The following is a 19,049-nucleotide window of genomic DNA, read 5'->3' as shown; positions in this document are numbered from 1 at the left end:
ATCTTAACTCACTTGGTATTTCGGAACACATGGAAAATGACATTTCATCCTGACATGTGTAACATAATGTCCATCAGCCTAAACAAATATCCATTTGTACACAATTGCACTATACATTGCCACATTCTTGACCTAGGTGATCCTCTACAATGCTCTGCTAAGTGGAAAACAAAACTTTTTATCACTTTAAAATTCACTTATCAGCAGCACTCGCAGTCCAGACAATTTATATGCAATGTCACTGAATGTAGGATGGATCATTCAGATTTTAATTCTGCAGGGTCCTCATATTCTTGGTATTCATTTTGACTATACAAAATTTTCATATCATTACACTTATTTAAAAATGTTCCATGTTCATAAAATAATGTTTAAACTGATTTTGTTTTAGAAAAAAGTATGTTTAAGGCTTCACAGACTGCACAGCGATATATACCAGGTCTAAATCAAAGACCAGCTGATGTACCTCAGGAAGATGTTGTTCCTAACAGTCAGATACCTAAAGATGTAAGTACAGTGACTATTTACTTTATGACCAGGAACCTGGGTGGCTGATTGGTCTTAATTAGTTCACACTAGCATAGTCATGATAGTGAGGTCATACCATGCCGGTGGCATGATGTGTTTAATTAGTCTTTGATTTTATGAAATGCAATTAACAAGGATTATAACTTCTCCTACTATACATGCTATAGGTCGGTTGTTCTTTTGAGTCACTGAACTTTTCCACCATTAAGAAATAAAATCATGATAATATAGATAGATAGTTTATTCTCATAAAACCATGCAAGTACAAAGGTTACAGAGAAGTTGAAAAATAATATACATAAAAAAAACAAATTATGCATTTAAAATGCATAAAATTCAAAAAATTTCGGATGAGATAACATTTTAAAGAATATATATATAGATTTTGATAGTCAAGTGTAATAGTTAAAATTGTATAAAGAAATACTTCCTATAAGTATAGGTATGGTATATAAATTATGGTTGTTAAGAAGGAGTGAGCTTACTATTAATACATCTTATAAAATGGCATATAGACGTTAAAAAAATGAAGCTGAAAGTAGTGTTTAACAGTTAACACAAACAAGCATATTCCATTCTGAATTTTATATAAACAATTACATCTACACACATACACTGTAACACTTATAAAACATCATGCACATATGAAACATATTTTAATAAGTGAATAAAATTCATTTGTCTGTTTGTGTATTGCCTATCTGTACAGCTTGTGCTATCTTAAATAGATTCCACCAGAGTTAGTTAGAGATTTTAAGAGTGGAGCTAAACATCCAGTGAGTGCTCTGAATGAATTTTGTGCCTTACAACGGAGGAAGTTAGAAGTAAGAGAAGTCGCAGTCACTGTTATGACACTTAGTGTATCGTTTGCCAGTCAATGTGATGTTGACGGGAGAAAATTTCCTCAGGGGGTCGGTAAAACTAAGAAAGAGGCTAAAACTAATGCTGCACATATAGCGCTGAGTATACTGTTAGGTCTACAAGATCATCACCAAGATGAAGATGAAAGTAAGTTTTACACAATGTCTTACCAAGGGGGTTGGTGCAAGTCAGGCTCCTTATCAAAGATTCAATTTTACACAATTTCTGTAATTTTGAAATGATTTAAGAAACCTTTCTCAATGAAATAACCAAAATTATTTCTGTAAGATATCAAAATTTTTCTTGAATCCCAATCTGTCGTTTTGGACAAAAAGCTTTCAATTTAGGACACGTCTGGTAAATAGGACTGATTCTTGACCCTTGGATCTCATATTAGTGTAAACACCAATCATACAAAAATTTGAAATTCCTAGTACAAAAAAAAACCCAACATCTATAACTACATGTATATATAAGAATTCAAACCTCTCTTCAATATCCATGATTACCTGTAAATCCCCCATCCTTAATAAATATATATTGTAAGGGTAAACTCTGTCATCTATTTTATTATCATACTGCATACTTCCCTCCCAAGATTACTGGTACCAATGAATGTGAATAATGCGACAAAGTGAGTATAGCATTGATAAGATCTTGCATTCTGATATCTGATATTTGTTTTCAAATATTCCTTGAATTCCAATAATTTATCCAACATTTTTGTTCATTCTTCTGCAATTAATAAATGCAAACATTGGCATACAATACTGACAAAAAATTATAAATTTTCAATACCATGTTTTATTTATATTAAACAGGTGGGAATGTGATATTTGATTCAATGGGAAGAAAGATAGTAATGAAAGATGGCCATGAGAGAGCCGTATGTGTCAATGCACCATTCACTACACAGGCTGAGGTAAGATTTTCGCTGTCAATTGGGGATTTGACAGCTTCAAAAATAGATTTGATTTAAACATATTTATTTATCAGTCATGGGTACTACTCATACAAGTGTATTTTATTTACTTGAACAAGTAAAAAAAAATATACACATATAAGTAAATTTGTAGGATACTTATAAAATACAAGTGATTTTTTTTTTACTTGTATAGGTAAAAAAAAAATTGGCTGATTTATGTCCCTTCGGCATTCAGATTTTTTTACTTGTATAGGTAAAAAAATCAACCTTTCTTCTTTTCTTAAATTTTGAATATTTCTTTGCTCTAATAGAATTTTAGATTGTGTACCCTTTGCAGATGTCTTTACTAATCATTTAAGTGTAATTTCATGGACAATGAAAGTCCCATTTGTCTGTTATCTTCTAAACACTGCTCATTTACAAGCCCCAAAGGAGCAATTTTTGAAGGCCTTGTGCAAATATACAAGATCATTGCTCAATCAGTTTCTTTGATGAATTAATGAGATGAAACATTGAACTTTAATGAAAAAATTTGAGCAAACCTGGGAAAAATCATTAAAGGCATGATTTTACACCTCAAAACTTGAGGATTTTTGTTGGATTGTAAGAAAAATTTACTTATACAAGTAAATTTTTCAGAAAATTAAGGGGAGATTATTCAAACATTATTTATTTACTTATATGTGTATATTTTTTTTCACTTCTTCAAGTAAATAAAATACACTTGTACAAGTAGTACCCCTGACTGTTTATGGTGGATTGGGAAACAAGTTTTGCAACTTATATTAATCCCTTTACACTTTGCCAGTGCGAGCTATGCCTTGTAGTGGCATTAGCCTGCTCTTTTTGCTAAATCTACAAGGGTGTCTTTAACATGCAAGAGATATATGGCTCTCTCTTAACATGGGACAGCCATTAATCGTCCCATTCTGATGGACTTACATCATTTCCTCAAGACCATAATCGCAAATGGTGTCAAGGGAGAGCAGAAAATTCAGTCCCTGAAATTTTCATCCCGGAAAGGGAATTGAACAAGGAACCTTTGTGATAGTAGTCCGATGAACTAACCACTACACCATGTGTTTTAAAAATAAATGTTTTTTGTTGGCTCTATTTCTGTATTTTGATGCAGCTAATGTTATTATTTATCGATATTTGCTTTATTGTTTAAGCATGATAATGAAGAAAAGTTTTATTTATCTTCTATGTCACTTATTTAAGACAGATTTTACATGTAGAAAGTTTTTATGCTATATTTTACAAATAAACATGATAAAGGCAACACTAGTATACCGATGTTACTAAAGTCATAAATCCATTGAGAGAAAACATTTTGGGGTTACAAACTAAAACCAAAGGAACACATCAACTATAAGAGGAAAACAAAGGAACATAAACTTATCACTCATAGTGTTCAGTTAATGTTAGAGAAATAATATCTTGCTACTTTTCTTCATGTGCTTAGTAAAGTCATGTAACAAATTAATAGTTTGAGAAGACTAATTTTAGCCTATAAAAAATAAGATGCGGTATGATTGCCAATGAGACAACTGTCCACAAGAGTCCAAAATGACAAAGACATTAACAACTATAGGTCACAATTTATAAGACCTTCAACAATGAACAAAGCCCATACCACATAGTCATCTATAAAAGCTCCCGATATGACAATGTAAAACAATTCAAACGAGAAAACTAACTGCCTTATTTAAATAAAAAAATGAGAGAAAAACAAACCAAAACCACTGAATTACAGGCTCCTGACTAGGGACAGGCACATACATAAATAATGTCATGAACGTGGCAGGGTTAAACATGAAAGTGGGATCCCAACCCTCCCCCTAACCTGGGACAGTGGTATAACAGTACAACATAAGAACGAACTATAAAAATCTGTTGAAAAATGCTTAACTCATCAGATGGACAAAAATACAAGCTGACGTGGAAAAATATTTAAAAAAAGACTGTGCTGGTGAACAGGATAGAAACTGCAAAGTTATAGATTTGTGTAAACAAACCACTTAACAGCATGAACAGTATCAATAAAAGTACAGGCATTGATAAACGATATTTAATCTTAATAGCCTTACACACACTTCCAAAGTTGTCACACTCATCTGCATGGCAACACCATTTTCCAGACAGCCTCACTGTCTTGACTGACACACTCTTCTAACAGTCACATGACAGCCATACTTACCAGACAGCATCACTTTAATTATAGTTTTACTCTCCTCACAGCATCACTTTAATTATAGTTTTACTCTCCTCACAGCATCACTTTCATTATAGTTTTACTCTCCTCACAGCATCACTTTCATTATAGTTTTACTCTCCTCACAGCATCACTTTTATTATAGTTTTACTCTCCTCACAGCATCACAGCATCACTTTCATTATAGTTTTACTCTCCTCACAGCATCACTTTCATTATAGTTTTACTCTCCTCACAGCATCACTTTCATTATAGTTTTACTCTCCTCACAGCATCACTTTCATTATAGTTTTACTTTCCTCACAGCATCACTTTCATTATAGTTTTACTCTCCTCACAGCATCACTTTCATTATAGTTTTACTCTCCTCACAGCATCACTTTCATTATAGTTTTACTCTCCTCACAGCATCACTTTCATTATAGTTTTACTCTCCTCACAGCATCACTTTCATTATAGTTTTACTCTCCTCACAACATCACTTTAATTATAGTTTTACTCTCCTCACAGCATCGCTTTCATTATAGTTTAACTCTCCTCACAGCATCACTTTCATTATAGTTTTCTCTCCTCACAGCATCATTTTCATTATAGTTTTACTCTCCTCACAGCATCACTTTCATTATAGTTTTACACTCCTCACAGCATCACTTTCATTATAGTTTTACTCTCCTCACAGCTTCACTTTCATTATAGTTTTACTCTCCTCACAGCATCACTTTCATTATAGTTTTACTCTCCTCACAGCTAACCCTTCCTGAATCTTTCTTCGCTGCTCCTCTTTCCAGATATTTGTCAGCCATATCACCATGTTAACTGATTCAGCGCATTTTTCTTTACAGACCAAGGCAGCTGCATCTTTACAGAAAACTCCAGTCCAACAGCTACAAGAATACTGTTCACAGCGAAGAGTACCATTTAACATAGAAGTCAGTGAACATCCTGGACCATTTGGGTAGGTACCTGTAACAATTAGCTACAACTTAACATAAGGAAATCACCTGAAGTTTTGACTAGGGGATACCCTACAGCTACAGTACGGGTAGGGACTTATTTTTATGGATGTCTTAATCCGTCTAGTCGGATATCAATAATCGGACATTTTTATGGTAGGTAGTATGGTCATTAATCAACAAATCCAGGTGTGATTGGCAATATATTTGTCCTTTCATCTTAATCCGTGCTGCTAGAATTACGGTTCACTGATTTCAGAATCAGGTTACCTGTAATTTTAACCTCTCAGTCACTTTAATGATTACATCGTTTTTGACATAAAATATTTTTACAGGTGAAGAAGTACTGGAGAAAACTTTGTTTTAATAAAAATAGCCTATTTTTTTAATTATGGTTTTTATATTTCAACTGCTATTTATTTTCTAATTTGTTCCTCAAAATTATTTTTGTTCTATGTTCTTTCTTGTTTATTTTTGTTGTTTTTTTGTGTATCTGTTTCTTATTTGTTTGCATAAAATTTCAAACATAAATATTTTTACATGTATTCTATTTCTGGAAGCTTACGGGTATTTTTGTTTTACTCGTAAATCCATTAGCAGAATGCTGTCTCCAGGGTTAGTTAGACGCGGCCACATGCAAAATATTTCTATAATATGTATTTAATATTCAATTCCGTCTGTGTTGGGTCAGTTCCGAGATATAAAAAATAATTACAGTGAGCAATACTTGTATATTATTTAGCAGCTTGCTGATTCTTTGTAGTTTTTACTTTTTACTGTAAACAATTTATCGTCCGAAACTTCAAAGTTGGAGATGTATCAATAAAATATAACGCAAATAATAACAGTAGAAGAAGATATTGATTCTTCCCGGACATAAGTTTATTTTAAGATTTCCGTGTTTGTTCATTATGTTAAATTTATATAATTGATCTGCATTTGGGGGTAGGGGTAAATAGGGTCCGGATCTCGAAATCCCGGGCTTAAAAACACGAAGTCCCAAGGTCCCGAATTTAAATAAATCAAAATCCCGACATCGCGAAAAAAAGAATTCCCAGATCCCGAAGTGTTAATCCCGAAATCCCGAACTTAAATTAATTGCGTAATATTAAATTACGCACAATCCATGTAAAAAAGGAAACTTGTATGTTATATATTTTTAACAGCAATTTGTTAAGAAAAAATTGCCGTGAAAAGATAATTGCATGATACACATATTAGTGATCAACAGCGTGTGCACGTGGTTGAACTTTAACTTGACTCCACTCACAATATTATTGAATGCTAATAAAAGATGTTAAAGATCGATTTTGTCCACTGCACGAGATTCTTATATGGCGGGAAATGTCGTTACAGTAAACTCAGGTGACCTTACTGAACGACCGTGGGAAAATCCATTCATGATTAAATTTGATGTGGAATGATTGACAGTATTGTGCGTTAGTTTTGAGGCTCTTAATCGATTGACCAGAATAGAAATTTAATCGATTTACATACATGTAAAATCAAAACAAGATTTAGTCTTCTTTTATCTATTTTTTGTTTTATTTTTATCAGTCATTTCCCGGATTCCCATTTAAATATTCTACTTTGGAGAACTCCTTTAAACTTCGGACAACATCGATTTAAAAATTCTAACGGACTGCGCGAGCTATAGAATGACTAGAAGTACGACGAAAAAGTAAAGACAGCTGATCATGAATAGTACGATTAACCTTCAACCCCATTGGGGTATAAATGTGCATTTATTCAAAAAACTATATAAAGTTAAATCTTGATTTTCGTGTATCGATTCGTAAAATATATTTATAATAAAAACCAGCGATTTTCATAAAAGAGTCGACTGAGACATGAAAATAGAGTGCAATATTTCGATTGTCGACAATTTTTTGTTAAATACAAAATAGGAATCGAAATATGATCACGGCGTTATAAATATTGTATATAAAGAAACCAATTGTTTGACTTTCAAAGAGATTAACGGGAAATATGTCAAAATAGAAAGCACGAGTGATCTGTCTGACCAAAATGTTTAACTTGCGAGAAATGATTGACAGGTGTGAATTGATGTAGAGGCTCCGACGGGGAAAGTTGTATCAAAAGGAAAATAACTTTATTCACAATGCCTATACATATTTTATAAATACGATATGTTGGCCTTATACTTAAAATTGTGTTTCTAATAATAACATATAAAGGAACAGGACGTTAAAAGGGGGAAATAATATAACCATCAATGAAAACTCGTATAATTTACGGGATTGATGTCTCAACAATTTGATTTAAACTTCGATTGAAAACAGTCTTGGTTGTTATTAGATATAGGAAGATGTGGTGTGAATGCCAATGAGACAACTCTCCATCCAAATAACAATTTAAAAATTAAACCATTATAGGTTAAAGTACGGCCTTCAACACGGAGCCTTGGCTCACACCGAACAACAAGCTATAAAGGGCCCCAAAATTACTAGTGTAAAACCATTCAAACGGGAAAACCAACGGTCTAATTATTAGGCTTATTATTTTGAATTAGATGAAATATTTACGGTTTACAAATGCAAATCCAAATACAAAATAGTTTATTGGCACAAAACTATTATAATAATTGGCAACACAATATATTGTTAAAAATCGTCTTTATTTCATTTTCAAATTATAAAAAAAAAAAATCCCACATTCATGATATTCAATTTTAATTTTAATTCTAAATATTCAATTTTTAATTTAAATTCTTATATTTCATTTTAATTTCAATTCTTTCTCTTTGAATACAAAACAATATTTTACATTTATCTATTTTCCATAAATATAAATATATCTGTACAGGTAAAATTTAATTCTAATCAAGCTGGTAGAGATTGATTTACGACCTTCCACTTGGATATTGCACAGCAGGTGTTTATTACTCTGGGACAACTGTCCGACCAGTCTGACATCTAGACGGATTAAGGCTTCCATAAAAATAAGTCCCTACCTGTACTGTACAACTACACCACAACAACATGAAGATGTGCTATTTATAATATTTTTGTCCATCTATCTGTCCATATGTTTGTTACGCTTTTTTGAGAACTTCCTATCAGAAATATTTCATATTTGAATATCAGCTTTACAAATCAGATATTAGGTGTAAAACTTTCTACATCAGCTTGACAAACACAACAATGTAAAGTTGATGTTAAACAAGTCATACCAGATCTATGTACCCAGGCATAGATATTTAAAATTATTACACCATATAAAATATAATAAGTCTTTTTTTTTCTTTTGTCAGATTTGAAGCATTGGTATATGTTGATGATGATTTAATCGCTAAAGAAAGCGCCAGAACTAAAAAAGATGCAAAGAACCAAGCTGTGTCAGAGGCTTTGTCTCTTCTCATACAATCTAATGTAAGTTACCATAGTAACAACCAACTTATTAAAACTCATTTCATCTTGTCACATTTTAATTTCTCTTAAAAACAACTAAAAAAGATTCTCAAACGTATGCTTTCATGTTTGTCTTTAAATTATTGCGAACCCAAATTCAGATTCAGATTCACCTGATAGTTACCTGTTCATTTAAACTTTTGTCAGTTTTTTTTGTTTGTCCCATTGAACAAATACAATAGCTATTGTTCCCTGTGTAGTTTATTCAATGGGACAAAAGAACTGCCAAAAGTTTAAATGGACAGGTAATTATGAGGTGAATCTGTGGGAAAGTATCTTTGGGTTCGATATAATACTGGTTTGGTTTAAATTTACATCGTAATGTTTAAGCATACAGAATATAGGAATATTTTTTAACCATCAAGGAAAAAAACCTCCAAGTAAATAAGTGACTATACAACAAAGAGGATAACTGGAGATTGTTTACAAATTTATTATCATGTTTTTGTCCTTCTGGAGTTCTGCTTCTTAGACACTACAAGAAATACCTCAATTGGAAGGTTTCCAGGTAACAAATATGGAGTTGCAATATTATCAATAGAAATCTAACGATGGACGGTTCCAGAACAGAATATGATCCTAATTTATTCTAATTTTTCTACAGATACAACTGATTCTGCTCTTGCAGTATTTAGGCATGGGACATTTGTGTCCCTGGCCACATTCCATTTTAATCTCAAAAATCTATCCATTGATCTTGAGTTGTTGACATCTAAATGTTATTTGGATTCTGTGTCATTGACATACCTATACTGCAAATCTTCTTTTATTCATATGTGTTTGTTTTATGTTATATCTTGCATTAAAATTGATTTGCATGAAAGAAATTTATAACCAAATGTAAGGGACGACATCAAAAGTTCAATGTAGGATAAAAAACTTTATTCACATATTTTTTTTGCTGACCCCCCTACCCACCTTCTTAACTTAATTTGGGAAAAATTGATTTACCTTTATGAATATATGTAAAATCGATTTAAGATTAACAAAACTTGCAGCAATATTGACCCCCCACCCCCAAACTATTTGATTTAAGTTTTTTATCCTACATCGATTTTTTAATGTCGTCCCTAAATAACTCATGTATCTAATTATCATATATTTTCAGACATACCCTACTGTAAATAAAATAATTGAAGAAGACAGAATAGCTCAGTTGTCTTTTAAAGTATTAAACGAGAAACTAAAAGATGTTCCAGAGATAGCCAATGATAAGATCTCATTAGCTGCATTTCTTATAAAGAGAGGTACAAAATAATCACTTTTATTCTAAATAGTTACATTACATGTATGATTCTTTAATTATAATACGTTATCATCATCAAAGAAAATGATCTACTGTCTTAAAGGGAAACTTCGCAAAAAAATCAAAAATTGATATTATGTCCATTCTGTATAAAAATGCTGAAATTTATAAATATTAAAGTTTTATTCCGCTAGATAAGAGATCACCATCGATTTTAAATTTTGAGTATCAGTTCTCTGCGTTCCGCCATTTTGTTATCTTGTCCAAATAAAAATCACGATATGTCTATAAACCACAAAGAAACAAAACGACAGTAACCGATGTAGTCGTAATTACGTGTCGATATCTTGTCAATTGTACGGTTGTTTTATCTGACTAACTAACTTGATACGGAAAATGTTCTTATTTTTTTAACAACCATATAGTCTGTTATTTTTAAACTGCTAATATTGGAATTAGTTAAAAAGTCAAAGTTCAAATCATTATAAGTGTTCCGTGAAAATTGTTTTCGAAAATCTAATTCGTTCATAATTCTTTAAAGTAATATACTTTATTCAAATAAATTAGGATCTTCGCTCCACTGATCACCCGCATGGCTTAAGGTATTACTCCCAAAGGTATTGTGAGGGGTGTAAGGTGACACGTCCAGGTATTCAAGCGATTTCCTGTCGGGCTTGCAAGTTCATGCATCGTTTCACTTCTGTAGGTATTGATCAGTGGACACGGCCGATAACTTATAACTTTCCATTTTGAACTATCAGGTGCATGTATAATATACATCTCTGTCTTGCGTGTCCGAAAGTGATATAATATACTAGTCATTACTTAACTCATACGCTTGTTTATAAATAAAATTTCTGGTGTAAAGAATATTATTTATAAAAAAAAAAATGATACCAAAAAAAAAAAAAAAAATTGAAGATATACAAATATACGTATTTTTTCCAGGGTTAATTTGGGAAAATCAGAGACTTATAATTGTATTATATGTCTCTGGGAAAATGTAATATTTACTCGTTGTCAATAGTAAAGGACATAGTTGGATCATTCCAGAAATGTTGATTTAAAAAAATGTGCGCACTTGTCGACGACTCGTTTATACGCCCGGATAGAAAGTTACGGAACTACAGCGCAATTTAAAATATATACATGTATACAAGGACTTAAAATAGATCTATATACGTCCCTGATGTATACATTGAACATAAGAAAGAAACATACATTTTGTGCAAATTGGGGTAAAAGTTTTGTAAATAGACTAGTCCACGTATACCAACAGTATGTAATCATCCAATTCGATAGACTATTGTATACCAAAAGAAGAAGAAGAAGAGGACCAATTTGATTTAAATACAGGTCGATCTATAACTTGCTTTGGTTCATCGAAGTTATGAACATAGTAAAATCACAGATTTATATATCAATTAGATTGTTCTCGAATAAAGAAAGAAATTCGTCATCACCACAATTGTTCCGACATATGCAACTGGACGTACACTAATAATCCCCGAGGGATGTGAATATTTTCTAGGAAAGCTATTGAGTATTAAAGTTTCAAATCATTTTCGGGATTTATTTTCTTTCTTGATATTCAATGACAGCAAATTTAAAGAATAAACTGCTTGTCAGATATTTGTCCGCTTTAGGGGAATTCTTGCCAGTTGAACAGACTTATAATTACATTCAAAAATAGGGAAAGATGACATTAAATTCGTTGTCTTTTGTTTTTAAACATCTTTGGTCAAATAGTTATTAAGTATTATACATTGTGAGACGAAGACTAATTTAATAAGGACGTCCCTGATTATGATTAAATTTGGTTTACGTTTTTCACACTTGATAAAGAATATATATTCGTAATTTTTCGATTCCATTCCAAGAAGACCTTAAATTTGCTGTCAATTTTTTAAAACTTCTCAAGTACAAAAGTATTTTTTCTTTATTCATTCATATTATATTCCGCTTCGGTAAAAGTCTAAATCTAAGTGTTCTCATTCATTTATTTGCCTAATAAAGACAAATAAAAATACTTTGGTAAATTAAGCTATTTATAATTTCTAAGTTCTCCTTTTTATTAGACATCAATCAAGGACAAAATTATCTTATTATTATCAGATGGTTATTAGATAAAGCATAAGTCATCGGCGCGCTTACGATTACGTTAAAATATGATTAAAAACCAAGACTTTTAATGATTTTATTTTAAATCCCGGCATGCATAAACCAGGAGAAAACGTCACGACCTACAGGAAGTAGTTAATATTTTTTCATTAAATATTGAATTTCTCCTTTATTACTGCACATATAGCAATAAAACTTTGTGAATGTATATATTATGTCATAATGAACATATTTAAACCATAAGTAAAAAATTGTGAATTTTCCCTTTAATTCTCCAGCTTCTGAAAGTTACATTTGTATAAAATTGTGACACAAGAACGCTAACTCTTGTGAATGAGCTGTGTAAACTCTGTTATTTCAGGTGACTCTGAACCACAAGTTGTAGCTTTTGGCACCGGTAACTGTTGTCTATCTAAAGACAGTCTGACATTGGATGGACGATGTATGATTGATAGCTATGCAGTAGCGTTGGCTAGGAGAGCACTTGTCAAGTAAGACTAAATATCTATGGGCATATTGTTTTGATTAGGCTTTTTTTTCTGTCTGACAAGAGTGATCAGTTTTCAAATTTGAATCTCTAAGGGAATGAAATAGGAATTTGAATTTTGTTATAAAAGTCATGCATCCTTGCATAAAAAATTTGAGGGAGGGTTATTATTCCTGAAACGGTAATAGATGCTGCCAAGAGGAGCAATTCAAAGTTTTTGGGTGTTAAAATTTTAAGCTTAAAAATTCATAAAAATTGTGAGAAACATGAGATTTTTCTTTGATTGATTAATCAAACAGATGGTATACACCAACTTAGCACTATCCTGGATACACCACTACACGTAGACTAGAGAAGTTGGCATTATTTAACATGTGCCGTTTTATTAACCCAGATAAATAATTTATGCCTTTAATTAATGCTGTTGTAAAAGTTAAGTCATCAAAGATAAAAATGTACATTAAGGCTATAGAATATTGCATTGTTACTTTATATATTGTTAGGCAATTTTTTACCTTATTTGTTTTTCCATGCCTTGAGTAATTAAGAATTAACTAATAGACATGTAAACCTATTACTGTATTCCTAATTGTACAGGTGTACCGGTATATAAAAAATAAGATGTGGTATGATTTACAGCAAAAAATGCCATCCACTGAATTACAGACTCCAGACTAGGGAAAGGCACATACATAATGTGGCAGAGCTAAAGTAGTTAGATTGAGTTAACCCTCCTTTAACCTGTAATAGTGGTGTTGCAGTTCCTCATAAGAACAAACTATTAACAACAGTTTATAACGTCTTAACTCATTTGATGAATATAACAGTACAAAACAAAAAAAGTAGCAAAAACACAGTGTGGATTGTACAGGGTACTTATAAAATAGTTTAATTGACATCTAGAATTCCACTCAAACTAGGCTTGCAATAAAATTCTGAACTTAATGTTGCAAGGCCTCACTGAAACTTTCAGTTGATTAACAATAATAAAAGCACAGATTTGGAATCTTAAAGTTTGTGTAGTGATTTAATGAATTGATCAGTTTTACTGTTTTACTGAATACACTATATACATTTTATATTTTTAGATACTTTTTCAAAGAAATAAAGAGTTTTTGGGAAGGTGGATCTGGAGCCAAGATATTATCCATCTTTGAGCAGGTTACAGAGACATCTCGTATGCTGAGATTAAAAGAACACATCACCTTACACTTGTTCGTAACAGACCCTCCAACTGGAGACTATGGTTACTACGCTGATTTGAGGTAACTCTAAATATTTCACCTCACATATCAAATCATCTCAGTGGTTACTATAGTAAGGGCTATTCCATTAAAATGTATGTGGGAGGGTAGGAAGGACTCTTAAAATATCCCTACAACCAAGAACTACTGTTATATGGATTTGTGGGTATCAATTTTCATTAATTGAAGAAAACTTTTATAAAACCAGGTATATTTCAAGTTCTGATTGCCATTGTTGTGGGTATTTGATTTCATGGTTTTGCCTATCTCTGCATTAAAAAGCCTATAAAAAATGTGTGATTCATTAAACATTAAAATTCGTGGTTAACCAATATACATGAAAACCACGAAAAAATTGGTATCCAACAATTAATAATGAATCCACAGTATTTTTTTTTTATTTTTTAGATAATTTTGTATAATGGTGATAGATACATACTGAAAAGACCCATGACCCACATTCAAGAATTAAACTTTTACTTCCTACCCTCCCACACACATAATAATGGAATAGCCCTTACCATGCTGATTTGAATTGATCTCTAAATATTTCACATCCAATAAAAAACCAACAAACCATCTTTTGTGGTTTCTATTGTTACTTTGTTGATGTTGGGTAAACATACTGCAATTCACCTGTTGATAACAAACCCTGTGATTGGTTTAAACAGATTTTATGCTGATGTCAGGAGCAAAACTCAACACCTGTTTGAACAAACCATTTTAGTGGTTGTGATTGTTTCCATGCTTTAGAAATAGAAATAGAAATAAAGAGACAAAGTATAAGAGCTAATGAGACTATCCGTCAAAAGTTCAATATATGAAACTACAGGTATATTTGATAGAAAAAAATGTCATTCTTGAATTTACAAAATAAATAATTAAACACAGTTATATATACTGCAAATCTTTATCACAGCGAGTACTGTCAAATGTTGCTGTCACTGTATATTGTTAACTTCTATAATTGACTTTGACAGACCCTGTACACCATTATCTGACGAGAAACAACAGTTGGTATCACAAGGAGCACACTTTCCAAACTTTGCAGAAGATTTACCTGGCTGGTTTAATACAAAGAATGAAGATGGTTAGTGCTGTTATCGTGTACACCATTGAACTTGAAAGTGTTATGTTACCATATTTCCTGTTGGTCTCATTACTGGGGAGTCACTTATTTCCTTGGGTACCATTTATTGTGGATTAGAAAAAAACTAACATGTTCCTGGATATTTAATTTCATGGTTTTGTCACAGTCACAATTCAAGCCTTTAGGAAATTTGTTATTTGTTGAACTTTTTAAGTTGAGGTTCACAAAAATTGATATCCAACGAATAATAATGAATCTACAAGATATTTTCTAGTCTGGGTGTCCATCTGATATTGACTCTGTTTAACTGATTTTTATCATGTTAAAGTCTTGCTGTAATGATCTAGAAGTCGCTCTTGCAATGTTTTAAGGCTATTCTATTAAAAAGTATGCAGGAGGGTAGAAAGGGTCTTTCCCTTCCTACCCTCCCCCATACATTTTGATGGTATTGTCCTTATGTTTTCTCCCTTTGGTATGTATTTACAGGTGAAGTTTTACCTGTAGAAGAGGACCAAGAACCACGACAAACCATGGCCGATTTGAGTAGTGATCAATCGTTATTACTGATGACGTGTAGTGATAAACTGTTACTATGGAATGTTGTAGGTGTCCAGGGGGCACTGTTCAGTAACTTTTTACAACCAACATACATATCTTCCATAACTGTAGGTAAGTTGACTGGTAGCAAGGCCAATCCAGCCATTTTCAAAAGCGGGTGTTCCTGGACCAAGATATAAGGTGGATTCTAACTATATGTCACCATTCAAATGCATTGATCGTCCAAAAACGGGGGGTTTCCAACCCCTGGCAATGGGAAGCTATTAAAAATTTTAGAGATGTGATAATAGTATGATCATCAAAAGAAGCAATGAAAGGCAATCATAGGGCCTTTAACAATGAGGAAAAACACATGCAGTAAAGACAGCTGTAAAAATTCCTGACATAAAAAATGTGAAACCATTCAAATGAGAAAACTAACAGCCTAATTTATGACAAAACAATTTATAAACATATGAATATGTATGAATATGACCAACATGAATCAACAAAAAGCTCCAGACTTGGGACAGCGGCATAAAGAACATGTTTTAAGCTCAAATTGTCCTAACCGAATCATGGTGTTACTGAGTTCTTTTAGGTATTATAATTCTATTTTGTAGTAATCTTTCAACTGATGTTTTAAAGCTAAGAGTGCTGTAATTTTTCCAAATTAAAATGCATGTACAAATTTTTCTTTGTATAAAGTTTTATATTTTATTGGTTTTTTTGTCTCAAGGATGGGATGCCATTTGCTAATTTCCTGACCCAAGGTTAGACAAAATTCATAGCTCATTTATGTAGCATGAACATTTATACAATATTTTCAGGTCGTCAGTATGATCATGGACATTTCTCACGTGCCATGTGTTGTCGTGTGTATGATGTCCTAGAAAAGGACCTTCCTAACGGTTATCAAATCAATCATCCCACCTTGACAACATTGTCGTCTCCCTATCAACACCACGATGAAACGTTAACACATTTGTGTATGAACTGGTCAGTGGAGGATGAAGTAGAAGTCATAGATGGTCTGGAAGGTAGAACTGATGATATGTAAGTCCTTAGGTTGCTACCATTTAAATGTATGTGGGAGGATAGGAAATGAAGTTAAATTATTGAATGGGAGTCATCACCATTATGTGAACTTATCCAAAAAATTATTCTTGGTTGTTGGAGTATTTTAAAGTCCCTTTCTACATGTTCTACCCTCCCTCATACATTTTTATGGAACAGCCCTTAGTTAATTTATTTACAGTGGATTCACTTTATTTTTGTGGGCACCAGGATTGATGGAATTTTTGTTGTTGATATTTGAAATATCAGTACTTTGAATTTTGATACATTGTAGTATCCACTGAGTATATATTAATAAGAAGTTTGCACTTCATTTCCTTGAACTCCTTTTATGAACTACATCATAGATAATGTAATAGTTTTGATGAATTATATGAATAAACTTTAGTTTTCTCATTTGAATTGTTTTACTTTGTCATTTCAGGGCCTTATATAGCTGACTATGCGGTTCTCATTATTGAAAGCTGTACAGTGACCTACAGTTGTTAATTTCTGTGTCATTTTCATCTCTTGTGGACAGTTGTCTCATTAGCAATCATTCCACATCATTTTTTTATATTTGTGAAATTAAAGTGATAGTGATATAAATATTTAAGTGGAAATAATGAAAATGCTCTGACAGCAGAACCTCATATTTCCTAGTTTATATAGATACATCTATTATGTAAACTGTGTGTAGCATATCTACAATGTGTGTACCATTTCTAAATTTTTTATAATGTACCATGAGTGTAGCATATCTCCATGTCTTTTACAGATCTCCATCCAAAACTGGACCTACAAAAGCAAGTCGTCTATGTAAAGCTGGTTTTCTTCATAGATATAAAGAGTTAGCTAAATTGACTTCACAGAATCAACTTCTTCAAGTGCCTACATACTCTGCAGCCAAACAAATGAACAAAAACTATCAAAGAGCCAAACAGGCATTCAGAAAACATTGTCATGACATTGGAATAGGAAACTGGGTCCGTAAACCAGTTGAAGTTGATCAATTTGTCAAGTGACTATACAGAACATTGGCAATTGGCTTTACAGAACATTGTCAAGTGACTATACAGAACAGTGGCAATTGGCTACACAGAAGATTGTCAAGTGACTATACAGAACATTGGCAATTGGCTATACAGAAGATTGTCAAGTGACTATACAGAGCATTGGCAATTGGCTATACAGAACATTGTCAAGTGACTATACAGAACATTGGCAATTGGCTATACAAAAGGTCTTTCATGTCATCCTGTACAAATGGAATGGATCATCAGTCATATGATACTTGTTCATGTCAACATAAATCATATGCTCTTTTATCATGTGATCAATAGTCTAGTGCTCATTTATCATTGTTCATTGCAATTGTCATGATATTTATCATTGTGCATTGCAATTTTCATGATATTTATCCTAGTTCATTGCAATTGTCATGAGATTTATCATTGTTCATTGCAATTTTCATGAGATTTATCATTGTTCATTGCAATTGACATGAGATTTATCATTGTTCATTGCAATTGTCATGAGATTTATCATTGTTCATTGCAATTGTCATAAGATTTATCATTGTTCATCGCAATTGACATAAGATTTATCATTGTTCATTGCAATTTTCATGAGATTTATCATTGTTCATTGCAATTGTCATGATATTTATCATTGTTCATTGCAATTGACATGAGATTTATCATTGTTCATTGCAATTGTCATGAGGTGTCCCATGGTGATCTAATTGTTTTAATTGATTTTGTATTTTCAATGAGATTTTTGTGCAAATTTTGACAACATTCATTTGTTGACATGTGTAACATTGTCAACAGAAGGCAAATTGTCCTGTTCAGATTTGTGATATGAACTTGCTCAAACTTGTGATGAAATTTGAGCTTTTGCTCTGTGTTGAAACCACGGAGTGTGACTTTCAGATGAAGAACAGCAATATTAGAATCTATTCCTGTGCAATTGTCAAGTGTGTGTACTATTTTGTTTTATGGATTGATACACAATATCTTTTCTATTACATTGTTTCTGGGGACAGTTGTCTTATTGGTAGTCATACCACATGTACAGGTGTGTCTTCATTTTGTTATATTTGTATGCATTGTTTCATCATTTTAAAAATAGCTATTCAATTTTTAAAAACCATCATGCAGTCAGGGGAAATGCTTAGGCAGGTATTATTTATATATACTTGCATCAACTTTAAAATAAGTCTTTGTGGGTTAAAACATTCCTCTTTTTTTCTATTTCTGGATTGTTAATTATTTTGTAGAATCAACTGTTCAATGTTTCTAAACAAAGACATTTATTGCTTATAAATAGATGTAGGCAGTTTTTAAAAATAAT

General features: G+C 32.1%; 1 protein-coding gene across 2 annotated transcripts in view; it reads left to right on the top strand.

The window, feature by feature from the left end:
* LOC134681146 (adenosine deaminase domain-containing protein 1-like) overlaps positions 1-19,049 on the top strand; it is a 21,408-nt gene extending 2,359 nt beyond the window's left edge. For both annotated transcript variants that reach the window (XM_063540601.1, XM_063540602.1), the window contains exons 2-13: positions 392-507; positions 1,257-1,536; positions 2,211-2,311; positions 5,372-5,484; positions 8,757-8,874; positions 10,022-10,160; positions 12,642-12,771; positions 13,856-14,032; positions 14,992-15,101; positions 15,588-15,770; positions 16,469-16,694; positions 17,473-19,049. In XM_063540601.1, coding sequence (XP_063396671.1) covers positions 400-507; positions 1,257-1,536; positions 2,211-2,311; positions 5,372-5,484; positions 8,757-8,874; positions 10,022-10,160; positions 12,642-12,771; positions 13,856-14,032; positions 14,992-15,101; positions 15,588-15,770; positions 16,469-16,694; positions 17,473-17,719 — 1,932 coding nt within the window. In that variant the 5' untranslated portion in view covers positions 392-399 and the 3' untranslated portion in view covers positions 17,720-19,049. The remainder of the gene's footprint in view (positions 1-391; positions 508-1,256; positions 1,537-2,210; positions 2,312-5,371; positions 5,485-8,756; positions 8,875-10,021; positions 10,161-12,641; positions 12,772-13,855; positions 14,033-14,991; positions 15,102-15,587; positions 15,771-16,468; positions 16,695-17,472) is intronic.

Source organism: Mytilus trossulus, chromosome 8 (genome assembly GCF_036588685.1).
Source record: "Mytilus trossulus isolate FHL-02 chromosome 8, PNRI_Mtr1.1.1.hap1, whole genome shotgun sequence".
In the NCBI taxonomy this organism is placed as follows: domain Eukaryota; kingdom Metazoa; phylum Mollusca; class Bivalvia; order Mytilida; family Mytilidae; genus Mytilus; species Mytilus trossulus.
Note: the sequence above shows the minus strand (reverse complement) of the source record. Positions and strands in the feature narration are given on the sequence as shown.